At 47.1% G+C, this 13153-nt stretch overlaps 1 protein-coding gene across 5 annotated transcripts in view; it reads left to right on the top strand.

Moving 5' to 3' along the window:
• FLI1 (Fli-1 proto-oncogene, ETS transcription factor) overlaps positions 1-13153 on the top strand; it is a 133480-nt gene that overhangs the window by 93733 nt on the left and 26594 nt on the right. For all 5 annotated transcript variants that reach the window (XM_043452694.1, XM_043452698.1, XM_043452696.1 and 2 more), the window contains exon 5: positions 5454-5519. In XM_043452694.1, coding sequence (XP_043308629.1) covers positions 5454-5519 — 66 coding nt within the window. The remainder of the gene's footprint in view (positions 1-5453; positions 5520-13153) is intronic.

Here is a 13153-nt window from a genome sequence, read left to right on the forward strand (position 1 = left end):
AAAAAAGACAAGGTTGAATTAAGAAGCTCCCCAGTGACTCAGTGGCAAAAAATCTGCCTGCCAGTGCAAGAGTTGCAGGTTTGATCTCTGGGTTGGGAGGACCCCCTGAAGAAGGAAATGGCAACCCACTCAAGTATTTTGCCTGGGGAATTCCATGGACAGAGGAGCCTGGTGGGCTACAGTCCGTGGGGTCGGACAGGACTTAGTGACTAAGCAACAGCAACACATAATATTTACTCTTTCACGAAAGGTGCTTGAGTATTTATTTGGGGGTCAGGTAGAGGAGCTATACTTTCAAATTTTATAAACCAAGTTTCAAATTAAAATGTATTTTCCATGGTGGAGAAGAAATGTCCGTGTCCTAAGCACTGCCTAGCATGCTCGGATGTACCTGGCCTGCCCAGAGGCTCCTGTTCTCCTTACCCTGGCTTTTCAGCCAGCCTGGAGGAAGTGGCTGTACCTGATACCGCCCCTCTGTAATGTCACCTGCTCTTGAAATGGGAGGACAGGTCTGGGGAGATGCCCACAGTGCTTGGGATCTTTCTACTGTCCCCTGGGGACACCAGGGCTCATGCTGCATCTGCCCAGGTGTCTTCCACTTTACGGGGACAAGATGCCCCCTTCTGGACACCGTGGACAGCTAATTATAAATTCCCATTTTAAAGCCAAAGCCACTGAGGCCTGGAGTGCTTCAGAAATTGGTTCAAAGGCACCGAGCCTGTAGAGAGCAGCTTGGTGTATCTAAGACCCAGGCTTCGTGAGTCCCGGGCTGCAGCCAGGCTCATGACCCCGCACTCTTAAGTCAGAGGCCAGGCCGTACAGAGAGCGCCCGCTCACCTGGGCCACCTCATCTTCCCTCTCCTGCTGTGGGGTTAGCCTCAGGCCCTGACCACACACACAGACACACCCTTGGAGGGCCAGGCCACTTTCCCCACAGCATTTTCTGTTTTCATTTGTACCCAGAGATAAATGCTTTCTGAAAAACTTCCCTGTGGCCTCCCGGAATGAGGCTGATTAGGCCAAACCTATCTGGGTGCCAGCCCTGCCATTCTGCCTTCCGCGGGGTGCCCCGCACTCTGGACCCACCAGGCGGCCCCATCAGTATCTCTCGCAGGCACACCCCGTTTGGCCGAGGCCGTATTTACAGTCTCGGGCTGCGGGAAATGAGATTGGGTGTCACACGGCAAGATTGGGACGGACCTCAGAGGAAGTGGGAGCTGTCCCTAACGGCAATTCAGACCCAGGGCCGCTGGGGGGAGTTTGGGCCTGAAAGGTCCCCAGCAGGGTGGCTGGAGGCAGAAGAGCCTTTTTTCATTCTACGGCAAGTTGTGTTCTGTCTATCTGCGTCTGACCTGGGAAACAGGCTAAGAAATCACGTTGTGAAATAGTGGCAGCACTAGAGACATGAAATATATTGGGTGACAGGGGACCACAGCAAAGGTATCTATCTTGATTCCCATTTTTAATTTAAACTTAATGGAAAACACATTTTGCGTTTTGTGGCGCTCGCACCAGCCGCCTCAGATGTTCGGGCAAAGGTGATGGGTCCCGGCAATTAAGCGGTTGAAGTATTACCCCTTCCAGGCCCGGTCTGACCGGTGAAGGAGAACAAAAGGCCAGGTTTCCCCAGATTCAGCCGTCAGCCAGGCTGTTTCGAGCACAGAGCCTCCTTCCTCCTCCCTCCCCACCTGCACCCTCCAGCCAGAGCCATTGATGGCAACGCAGAGAGAAGGGAGTCCAGCTTCAATAGGCTGGCAGCGGGGCTGGCGGGGTCTCTGCAAGGCGGGAGACAAAGCCTTTGGCGCTCAGACAGTCATTGTCTCGCCTGCAGGTGCCCCAGATGAAGACCAGGTCCGTTGTGGGGGGCGGGGGGGGCACGGGGCTGAAGAAAGCCCGATTGTTGGGCTCCCCACACCTGCAAGCTTCCCTCTGTTCATTTCCATCCTCTTTCAGATCCCAAATACTGTACCAGTGACGGATGGACTCGACAATGGGAAATGATTTTGTCCTTGTGCTTTCACATGGGGAAGCCTGTTCCATTAGCAGCAGCCGCTCCGCGCTTTCCAGGGCCCCCAGTACGTAGATAAACATGGATACCTGCATGCATGCATAAAGACATCAACAGAGAGGGCAACAAACGTTTTAATTAAAGTATTGAACAGAGAGAAGTGCAAAAATCATAAATGCACAAGTCAAGGAATTATCACAGTGTGAAGCCACTCACTCATATGAGCACCCCCATGTCAAGGAGGAGGCTGGAAGCCCCCGTGTGTCCCCTCTCCATCAACCCCCACCCCCTTCTTTCCCCAAAGCAACCACTGTCCTGATTCCAGCACCTTCAGTGAGTGCTGCCTGTCTCTTAGGTGTAGCTTGGAGGCGGCAGGTCTGCTGGACTGAGGGCAGGTTTTGTCGATAGACCAGAATGGATATCCTGTTTCCTGGGCTTGCTGGCTGTGTGACCCTGGCAGATTGCTTGACTTCTCTGAATGTTGATTGCCTCATCTGTATGAGGATTAAGTGAGGGAACAGAGAGAAAGCATCCGGCACATGACGTCAGAGCATAGGCTTCCCTCCTCGCCGCCCAGCCTGTTTCCTCTGACCAGGTGGCGTTCACCACACACAGAAGGGGCCCCAAAGCAAGAGGGAGAAGTCCCAAGCCTCGGAGTGAGAGGCTGGGCTCCAGGGAGGACCTTCCTGCCTCCAAATGAATTCCTTTAAGGAAAGAGTGTGCCTTGCCACTCTCTGTAGCCTGAGGAACTGGCTAAATAAACTGGTTAAATGAAAACAGGAGGAGAGAAGGAAAAGTTGGTCCCTTGGGAAGGAGGTCAGACTCCCCGAGTCAGCCCTCCACGGGCAGGCAGGCAGCCTCTCCTTCTAGGGGGGAAACGTGAACCAAGAACAGTCTTCAGGGTAGAATCCTTCTCTGGGGTTACCATGAAATATGTATTTCATGGAGGCTTTGCCGAGGTCAAACGACTCTTTCTGTAGGCTTTCTGGGAGTTTCCTGTGGAATTCACGTGTGCCCAAAGAAGAACTTTCACCAAGGGGAGAATTTAATAAATGCGGTTTATCTAAGCTTCGTGCTCTCTGCTGCATCTGCGCTAATGACTCAGGCAGTTCAGTCCTCTGAGACCATCATTTTTCTTTATTTGCTCCAGCCATGAGGTTTCCGCCCGAGGCAGAGAATGTCGGGGACAGAGAGGCAGACATTCTTGGTCTTACTCGGGAGACTGTTTTCGCTTCCCTCGGAACGTTTGCTTTCTTTCTGTAGCCTCCTTCCTGTCATGGAGGGTTACTTCTTATTGCAGCAGAACTCATTCATAACTCTAATTCCAGAGGACAGGACAAATGCCCAGCGAGCTCTTTTATAAAGAGTTTATTGTGTGTCATTGTGGTGTCTGCGGGAGAAGGGATGTAAAAATAATCGTGCTAGTGCCTAGCGTGCTTTGAACACTCATTGTGAGCCAAGGTCTGTTGCGAGCAGTTGTGTGTATTACTTTATTCAGTCTTCACAACAGCCATATCAGGTAGGTGTTATTATTATCCTGTTTTATGGAGGAGGAGCCTGCGGCTTAGAGAGATGAGGTAGATTGATGGAGGTCACCAGGCTGGCAAGTGGTGAGAGGCAGGTCTGACTCTAAACTCTCATTCGTATAAAGATCTATATTAGATGAAGTGTAAAAATCACTTTGTGCTCGACTTCTTTGAGAATGGAATAACCAAATGCATCCGGTTCTCGGATATTCCAGGCACGTGACTGCCTTCTTTCTAAAAGTATTTCCACCTAGCCACGCTTTGGCACAGAACTGTCTCAATCCCACCAGCATCCCTCTCTACCTTTTTTTTTCCTTTTTTGCCTGGAACCGTTTCAGAGCTGAAAGGCATAGTCGCCCAAGCCCAGAGTCAGTGATTCTAGCCAGTTGGATGGTTCTTCCAAAATTTTCTTGGTCGCCCGGCCTGAAAGGGCCCACGGCTTCTCTGAGGCACACAACCAAACGCCCACGTCTGGGCGAGGCAGGCGCTCCACTCCATGTCCCTTCCGTGACTTGAGGCTAAAAATAGGAATGTCTGGCAGCCCATTCCCTGCTCCGAGCCCTGGCACCTAAGTTGGTCCACTTGGTCCCAGGGATCAGGGAAAGGATTGTTCAGAAAGACTTTTTAGCCTCCAACACTCTTGTCCAGCCTCTCGCGTCATTTGTAAAAACAGATTCTAGCCCTCTGGACCAAACTTCAGAGCCTCAAGGCGGAGGGCAAAAATGCCTGCATTTCCCAAAATAAAGCTCTTGGGCTTGCTGGAAACAGAGGAACAAGCCCAGTTTTAGGAATGGGCTCAGTTGCTCAGTCATGTCCAACTCTTTGTGACCCCATGGACTTTAGTCCTCCAGGCTCCTCCTCCATGGGATTTCCCAGGCAAGAATACTGGAGGGGGTTGCCATTTCCTCCCCCAGGGGATCTTCCTGACCCAGGGATCAAACTTGCCTCTCCCGCATTGGCAGACAGATTCTTTACCACTAGTGCCACCTGGGAAGCCTAGATTTTAAGAAAGACGGGAGAAGTTTTTTACATGCGAGGTAAGAAAAAACTAGAAAATGCCCAGATTAGTGTTTGCTAAGAGTAGTTCTGCATGAACATTGAATTTTAAAAGGTTGTATGTCAGCAACCTTCAATGACAGGAAAGTCAGTGTATTATGGCTTATGTCTAGTTGTATTCTCTTAGATGTGAGTAAAGGGAGACTAAAGTTGCTCTGAGGAGCATTGCCACCCCCACCCCATTCCCAGCTTCCAGCACTCTCTCCACCAACGTGACCATCCAAGCTCCTCTCCCACCTGTCCACCCAAAGGACATCAGAGCAGGAAGGACCTGGCCAGGCCTCTCCTCCAAGGCATGGGAGTGCAAGTAGCAGCTGAATCTGGCCAGCATTTGCTCGTGGACAAAGCAAACAGAGAGATGTTCCACAGAGGTGGTATTCAGCCCACAGAGACTGAAATATTTACTATCTGGTCTTGATAAAATGTTTGCCAGTGCTGCTTGCAGTTCAAGATGAAGAAATCAAGGTGCAGACCAGTAAAGTCCCTCATTCATGGTCACACAGGGAGTCAGTCGCAGGACCAGGGCACTGTCTGCAGCTGTGTGTCGCTGCTGGGTTATAGTGTGGACCCAAGAACTCCAGATCCTTAATCATGGCCACTGCGAGGGCCTGTGTGTGACCCACCCACGAGCAGTCTGTCCTAGCTTCCTCGGACCCTGACTCCAGGAACCTGTGACAGTCTTGCATGATTGGCCCCCCAAATGGCTGGCATTAACTTTTTCTTTCTCTCAAGGAGTTGTCTGTCCCACCATCCTTCTCCCTGTCTCCTCTGCTCCCCAATTCATTCTCATCCATCCCATTTCCTGGTCTTCATCTTGGAAGTTTGTCTGGGACACACCCTGATGTTTTTGTTTCACCTTTCAGGTTCACTGTTGGCCTATAACACAACCTCCCACACGGACCCGTCCTCACGGCTGAATGTCAAAGAAGGTGAGTGGTTCTCTCAGGCACATAGAATTGTAGAAATGACCTCTGTACCAGTCCAGCACTGTCTGTGATGGGAAGACTGGGGTGGGAAACCTCAAGTGTGGGCCCCAAGTCTCTTGTCCACTCAGCTTTTTTAGAAACCTAAGCTGATCCCCTTCGAGCTGCTCATTGCAAAAACATGACAGGGGTGTAAAATACCTTGTGATAATATCATAAAAATACGACCTGAACCTGTTACTCCATGAAAGAAAAAAAGCCTGTTGCTCTTGGAAGGAAATGGATGCTACTCACTTTCAAAGCTAAAAGGCAGGGGCTTTCTCTGTTGAAGGAAATGAAGTGAAGATTTCGAGGATTCTTGCCACGTCACATTTTCAGGGGTTTTTCGGTAGGACATTTTAGCGCTACCAATTCATTTTTAAAGTGCTTACTTGGGGATATGGTCTAGTTCAGTTGGTTTGGTTTGGTTGAGAGAGAAAGAAAATCATCTCAGCAAATGGTTTTCGCTGGTGAGGGTTTTAACAAACATTATAGTACATTTCTCATCGTCTCTATTTGTGGAACAGTATTGTGGAGATTTCCTGTTCCAGATGCTGTTAAATTCTGGGCATTTAAACAAGTGAATAATTCATAGTACCTGGTTTAAGGGAGAAAAAAATGTGAATGAAAAAATATCTGCCCGAGGCAAAAGAAAAATTTCATGGGGGAAGGGCATTTTGAGTGGGGCCTTGAAGGATGAGTAGGAGTATGATGAGCACTCTCTTCCTTGGCTCTGTCTCCTTCAATACTTTTCCTTTAATGCCCATCTGCCACATAGAATTAATGAAGGCAGAAGTTGTTGATATTGGTTGCATGGAATTAGCACAGCATAATATTGCAGAGAAGCATAAGGCTCTTCTACAGGAAGAATCTTACAGACCATTTAGTTCAAAATTGTCATGGAGGAAACAGACCCAGTGAGCTTGGGTGTTTTGACCAAGTTCACACCTTCTATCACGTGAGACTTCCTGTTTCCTGTTAACAATTTATAATCAGATGATGACCAGACAGTTCTGTGGAGGAAGTATTCAACCTAATGAATCTGTGAACTTTCCTGGTTTTCTGCAACTTTCTTCACCTCCTACCCCACCCTGGGCCAGTCCTATTTATGCTACTGTTTTCTTCCAAAATCAGAGTTCCTGGCTTTTGCCATAAAAAACCTGAAGTCATATTGACTCACTGTGCAGTCCAAGCCACATTTTATTAGGTGACCCACTTAACCGTCGCGCTGCAGACGTCCATAAAAGAGAAAATGTGCTACCATGACAAACACATTAGACTGAGGTCGGAACACCTCTGGTTTACTTTGGGGAAATCACTTCATGCCCCGAACCTCAACTTCCTGTCAAGTAAAAGGGCCAAATGAAGCCAGTAAGAGGGCTTCCCTGGTAGCTCGGTGGTAAAGAATCTGCCTGCAATGCAGGAGACTGGGATTCGATCCCTGGGTTGCGAAAATCCCTTGGAGAAGGGAATGGCAACCCACTGTAGTATTCTTGCCTGGAGAATCCCATGGACAGAGGAGCCTGGCAGGCTATGGTTCACAGGGGCTCAAAACAGTTGTACACACGGCGGCACACAGGCAAGCCAGGAAGAATCCTCCCTGACTTTGGCGTTCTTGGGTTTTAAGGAGATGACCCTGCAGCCCCAGGTGAGGTTCTGCTTCCATCCAGCGTCCCCCCTCTGCTCTGATCTGGTTTGCTTACTGAGCTTTCATTTCACCTGCAAGTAGGGATCCACTTCTTGCAAGGAAGGAGGAAGAGAGGGAGGAAGGAAAGAGTGAAAGAAGGCAGTCAGGAGACCCCTGAAGCTCATGCAGGGCTATAGGCTGAGACCTGCTGATGTCAGCAGGACTAACCAGTGAGACTGTGGGGCAGACGCAGTGAGAGGAATCCGATATTGGACTTTAAATACAGATTTCTGTGAAGAAGCAAGTGTGTCTGGGTTGAACTGATTATTGACTGATTATTACTGCGCTGGTTATTGACTCATGACTCCTGCAGGGGTCTTAGCGCTCAGCCTGTCCTCTACCTGCACTATGCCCCTTCCTTTCCTGGGTCCTTTTGTGTCTGTACAGTGCCGGGCCGGGCCCTCTGGGGCTTCTGCAGGAGCAGCTCCTCTTCTGAAATGAATGAACTGCGGTCTCCAGGCAAGCGAGCGCTGCCAGACCCTCAGTCAGGTGGCGCCGGGCATTTATCTCCCAGCATTGGCCCTGGTCTCCGGAGACGTCTGCGCTTTGCAGGTGCATCTTTTGTCCACCCGTAAAGCTTTCCACTTGAGATGTCTTGCTGCTCCAGCGGCTCCCCCCTCAAGAGGGGGTCCGAATCTGTCTAAATGGCCCATGGTCCACAAAACAAAAGTACATTAGCAAGACAAAGCTAGCCACGCTCCTCGCTCCCTCCCTTTCACCCTCCACCCCACCCCTCTCTCTTCTGCTTTTCTCTAACAGCAATCTTGAGTTCTTAAAATTTTAAATGGAAAAATAAAGAGAAGGCAATGGTGCAACCTTAGCTCCGCCTTCTTTGAATAAGGCACACACACAACCCCAAAGAAACCCAGAGTCGTTCAAGAGATCCGGAGCTCTGTGTACATGTGTGAGTGTGTTTCACAAAGGACAGGTGCTGGCATCAAGCACAAAAGAAAGAAGTTAAGGAGGTGAACGCTTCTGTGAATGCTTCTTCACTGTGCTTATCCAGTGAGAATGCCTTTTTACATTAAAATGGCATAATCACCCTTCCAGCTTGTCCCTTGAAAACCGTTGTACTCTCTAAGGGTTATTGGTGCCCAGGAAGTAAGACTAGCTTTTAAACATCAATTTGTAACAGTCTTTAAGCTTCTTTTAAGTTGTTGTTGTTGTTGTTGTTTTTGATGTGGACCATTTGTAAAGTCTTTATCGAATTTGTTACAATTTTGCTTCTGTTGTTCATGTTCTGGTTTTTTGGCCCCAAGGCATGTGGGATCTTAGCTCCCCTACCAGGGATCAAACCTACATCACCTGCATTGGAAGGCAAAGTCATAACCACTGGACCCTCAGGGAAGTCCCTAAGCTTTTTAAAGTTAAGTATTCTGTGGTCACAGATTGGACCCCGCTAGAACAATTATGCTCTCTCTACCTGTTACCAAGGCTAATGCACTTAGAAAATAAATTAGAATGGAAGCAATTGTTGAGACAATGAGATGGTTAGCTAGCGTCACTGACTCAATGGACATGAACTTGAGCAAACTCCAGAACATAGTGAAGGACAGGGAAGCCTGGCATGCTGCAGTCCATGGGGGTCACAAAGAGTCGGACATGACGTAACTCCTGAACAACTGTGACAGTTGTTACCTGTTGGCAAGAGCAGCCTCCACTGTCCCCTGTCCAGGACTCTGCAGTGCCCCAGGCGCTCTCACAGGCTCTGCCTCTGCTTTTAAGTCTGGCAACATCCCACGAGGTAGACAGAATCAGCCCTGTTTTTCAGACAGAGAAACTGAGGTTCAGGACTGTTAGTGGTTACTTGAAAGACACACAGCTATTTAACAACAGAACAAGGATTCAAACCCAGGTTGTAGGATTCAGAATCCCTTGCATCAGATCGTCCTCCTGAAAAACACAGCATTTCCCTTCTAGTTGGCTTTTAATAAAAGCAGCACCTTGTCTAACTGTAGTGTGGATGGAGACTTGAATTTTTTCCATTATGTTCCTCTGTCCCTGCGGTTTTCTCACTATCATCTCCAACCACATCCATGTGTTGTCCCCTTTTCCCAAAAGTGACTTCATACAAAGCCCCCGCTTGGCTTACTCCCTCGTCCTAACTGAGCAGAGAATGAGCTGGAGAACTTCGTAAAATAACTGATGCCCTAGGACAAATATTGTAGGACTCCACTCACAAGCAGAACTTTAAGCCAACAAATTCATAGAGACTAGGGAGGTAGCAGGGTGGTTGCCAGGGGCTAGAAGGAGGGAAGAATGGGGAGTTATTGTTTAATGGGCACATGGCATTTCAGTTTGGAAAGATGAAAGAGTTCTGATAATGATGATGGTTGGACAGTGTGAATGTACTTAATGCCACTGGAATATACACTGAAAGATGAGCAAAATGGTAAATTTTATGTAACATATGTTTTACTACAATGAAAACTGCAAAAAAACATGAAAAAATGTTCAACATTGCTAATTGTTAGAGCAAGGCATATCAAAACCACAGTGAGGTACCACCACACAACAGTCAGAGTGGTCATCATCAAAAAATCTACGTCTGCTGGAGGGGATATGGAGACAAGGAAACCCTCCTACACTGTTGGTGGGAACATAAATTGGTGCAGCCACTATGAAAAACAGTATGTAGGTTCCTTAAAAGCTAAATCCAGAGCTACCATATGATCCAGCAATCCCACTCCTGGGCATAAATCCAGAAAAGACAAGAACACTAATTCGAAAAGATACGCACACCCCAATGTTCATAGCATCACTACCTACAATAGCCAACACAGGGAATCTACCCAAGTGCCCATCAACAGATTAATGGATAAAAAAGATGTGATATATATACCATGGAATATTAGCTATTAAAAAAGAATGAAATAATGTCATTTGCAGCAACATGGATGGACCTAGAGATTATCCAACCAAGTGAAGTGAATTGGTCACAGAAAGACAACTATATGATATCGCTTACATGTAGAATCTAAACATAATATAAATGAATCTTTTTACAAAAAAGAAACAGATTCACAGGCATAGAGAACAAACTTGTGGTTACCAAAGGGGAAAGGGATAAATTAGGAGTATGAGATTAACAGATGCATACCAGTATGTATAAAATAACATCAGGAATTTACTGTATAATAATCCCAATTTATCCCTTCCCCTCTGGTAACCATAAGTTTGTTTTCTATGTCTATGAATTATATATATGTGTGTATATATATCCATATTTATGCATATAATCTGAATATATATTATATAACTGTAAAAAAATACTGGAAAAATCAAAATAAAAAATGTTTTAAAATACTGATGCCCAGGTCCCAAACACAACTTACTGATTCAGAATCTCTAGGAGTGACAGGTGGGATTGGGAATTTTTTCAGGCTCTTCAGGTTACTCTTAAACCTGTAGCCACAATTGAGCAGTGCTGTCCTATAGGGTAGACATGAACCAGAAAGAAGAAATGGAGACCTATCTCCTAGCCACCCAGGTTTTCTTGGAGACACACTGGATGGTTGATCTTGATCTTTCCTGGGCCCAAACCAACCTTGAAAAGGAAGGGCAGTACCTCCTGGTGTACTTATGGGAGAACAGGTTGACTTGACCACAGGAATATTTGTTCTTTTTCATCCTTGTCATTGATGAGGTTGATTTTTATTGATCTTGACCTGAGCTTTACCTGAGTCCATCACTTCAGCCCTCAGAAATCTCTTTCTTATAAGTTCTCACCATGTGTATCTAAATAGTAAGTGGGAAACTTCTCTGGTGTTCCGCTGGTTTAGACTTCATGCTTCCAAAGCAGAAGGCGAGGGTTCGATCTCTGGTCGGGGAACTAGGATCTCACCTGCCACAGAGCGCAGCCAAAAATTTTTTTTTTTAAAAATTAGTGATTGGGATTGGAGTTGGCAACCTGATTTTATCAGGAGGGCATGGGGGTTCTGGAAGTTACATGGCTGTTTCGAGCACATAGTGACCAAGGGCTTGCTCAGCCTCGTCCTCTGACCTCCATGCCCAGACCAGGGGCGAGTGTGTCTGTCCTGGATGCAGGTCAGAGCAGCCCTGCCCTGGGCCCTCCCAGCGCATCCCCTGAAATGCTGCCTTGCATCCTAAACCCTCATGTCCTCAGCTCCTTGTGCCGGATCCATTTAAATGCCTCTGACTCTCCAAAAGTCGGAGGATACTGAGCTCGTTGTTTATGAACTCCTGGAACTCATAAACCATAAGCCCAGCCCATGGAGCCTGAGCCTCTATCCTCAGCCCGGGAAGCCTTTCAGGACCTGCTGTGAAATGCAAACTGCTCCTCCTCCATGTGGGTCGCTGGAGGCCTGCGGAACAGCCCTGGCCTGCCGTCACCTGAGCTGATGGATAAAAAGTCTGTCTGCTGGCACGCTGAGTGTAGGAGAGAGAGGGGGAGAAACCAGCCTTCCATATCCTTCAGAGTGAAACGCCTAACCAGTGCTGAAGATCATGCTAAGGAGAGCCCTGCTGGCTCGAGGAGATTTCCAGATGGTGGGGCCTGTGTTGAAGCCAGCACCGTCATTCTGCAGACCCTCATTGTTTGCTGATCAGTTGCTGGTCTGTTATCTCATTTGCACCTCTCAGACTCCATCCCTGTGAGCTGGAAGGGCTGTTATTATTATCACCCTGGATCTGCAGATCATGGAAACTAGGCACAGAGAGGCTACAGGGTTCACTTGAAGTCACCCATGTCTTGGGACAGAGCAGGACTCAAATGTAATGTCCCTATTTTTCTTTCCTTCCTCTGGTCTGCTTCTCCTCTAAGTATTCAAGCATCTGACGTCTTTAAAAAGATGTTTATTTTATTGAAGTATCATTGATTTACAATGTTGTGTTAATTTCTGCTATATAGCATAGTGACTCAGTTATACACATGTATACAATCTTTTCATCTTTCCCATTACAACTCATCACAGGATATTGAATATAGTTCCCCGTGCAATATGGAAGGACCTTGTTGGTTATCCATTCTTTATCTAATAGTTTGCATCAAGCATCTGACATTTTAAACATTCTTTAATTGATGCTTTCAATTTCCCCAAAGCAGGTGTTCATCTCATATTTCAGCCTTGTAGCATATTGGTTTAAAACTCAGGCTCTGGGCTCAAGCTAGGTGAACTTGGTCAAGTCATTTTCTTTTTTCTACTTCAGTTTCCTCATGGGTAGAATGAGGACAGTCTTAAGGCCCCTTCAGGGGTAATATCATATGCATAATTTTTTTACCAGGTATCTGACACAGCAGTAAGCATTCAATGTCTTAGCTCCATGAATTACAGTAGTAATTGGTAGTATTATCACAAAATCATCAGAATACTCTTTCGGGATTACCACCTATTGACATAATGCCTGGGGTTGTGAAGGACACCATATTAGATGGTATGGTAACAATGGTAGATGAGATGGCCAAGGTGTTTAAACTCTCAGCAGGGAGATTTGCATGTGGAATGATTAAGGAGTAATATGAAACTGCATCTGATCAAATGGAAAAATGCTTGCAACCTACAAGAAGATCCCTAAGAATAATGTAGAGATGGAATCATTCAGTGTTAAAGTGAACCATTCACTCTGAATCTTTCACAGGACAGAGGTAGTATGAGGCCAGAGAAGGTGTGGGTCCTCCCAAGACCGCACACAGGGTGAAGAGCTTCACCTGGGACCTTAGTCAGAACTGGTGCACTCCTCCGCCCATTCACACAATTCTTCATATTTTAAGAACCTACTATGTATGGGATGCCAGACTGAGCCTCAGAAATGTGGTACCCAGCCAGCTACCCTCAAGGCATTGTAGTCAGAGACAGATGGGCCAGTACGTCAATGCTATGTGTTGTTTATGGCTGATACAACACCATGTCTCACCACTTCCCCCTGCATTTTCGGCCCCTATGGGGTGTCCTTC

This window comes from Cervus canadensis, chromosome 29, assembly GCF_019320065.1.
Source record: "Cervus canadensis isolate Bull #8, Minnesota chromosome 29, ASM1932006v1, whole genome shotgun sequence".
Classification (NCBI taxonomy): domain Eukaryota; kingdom Metazoa; phylum Chordata; class Mammalia; order Artiodactyla; family Cervidae; genus Cervus; species Cervus canadensis.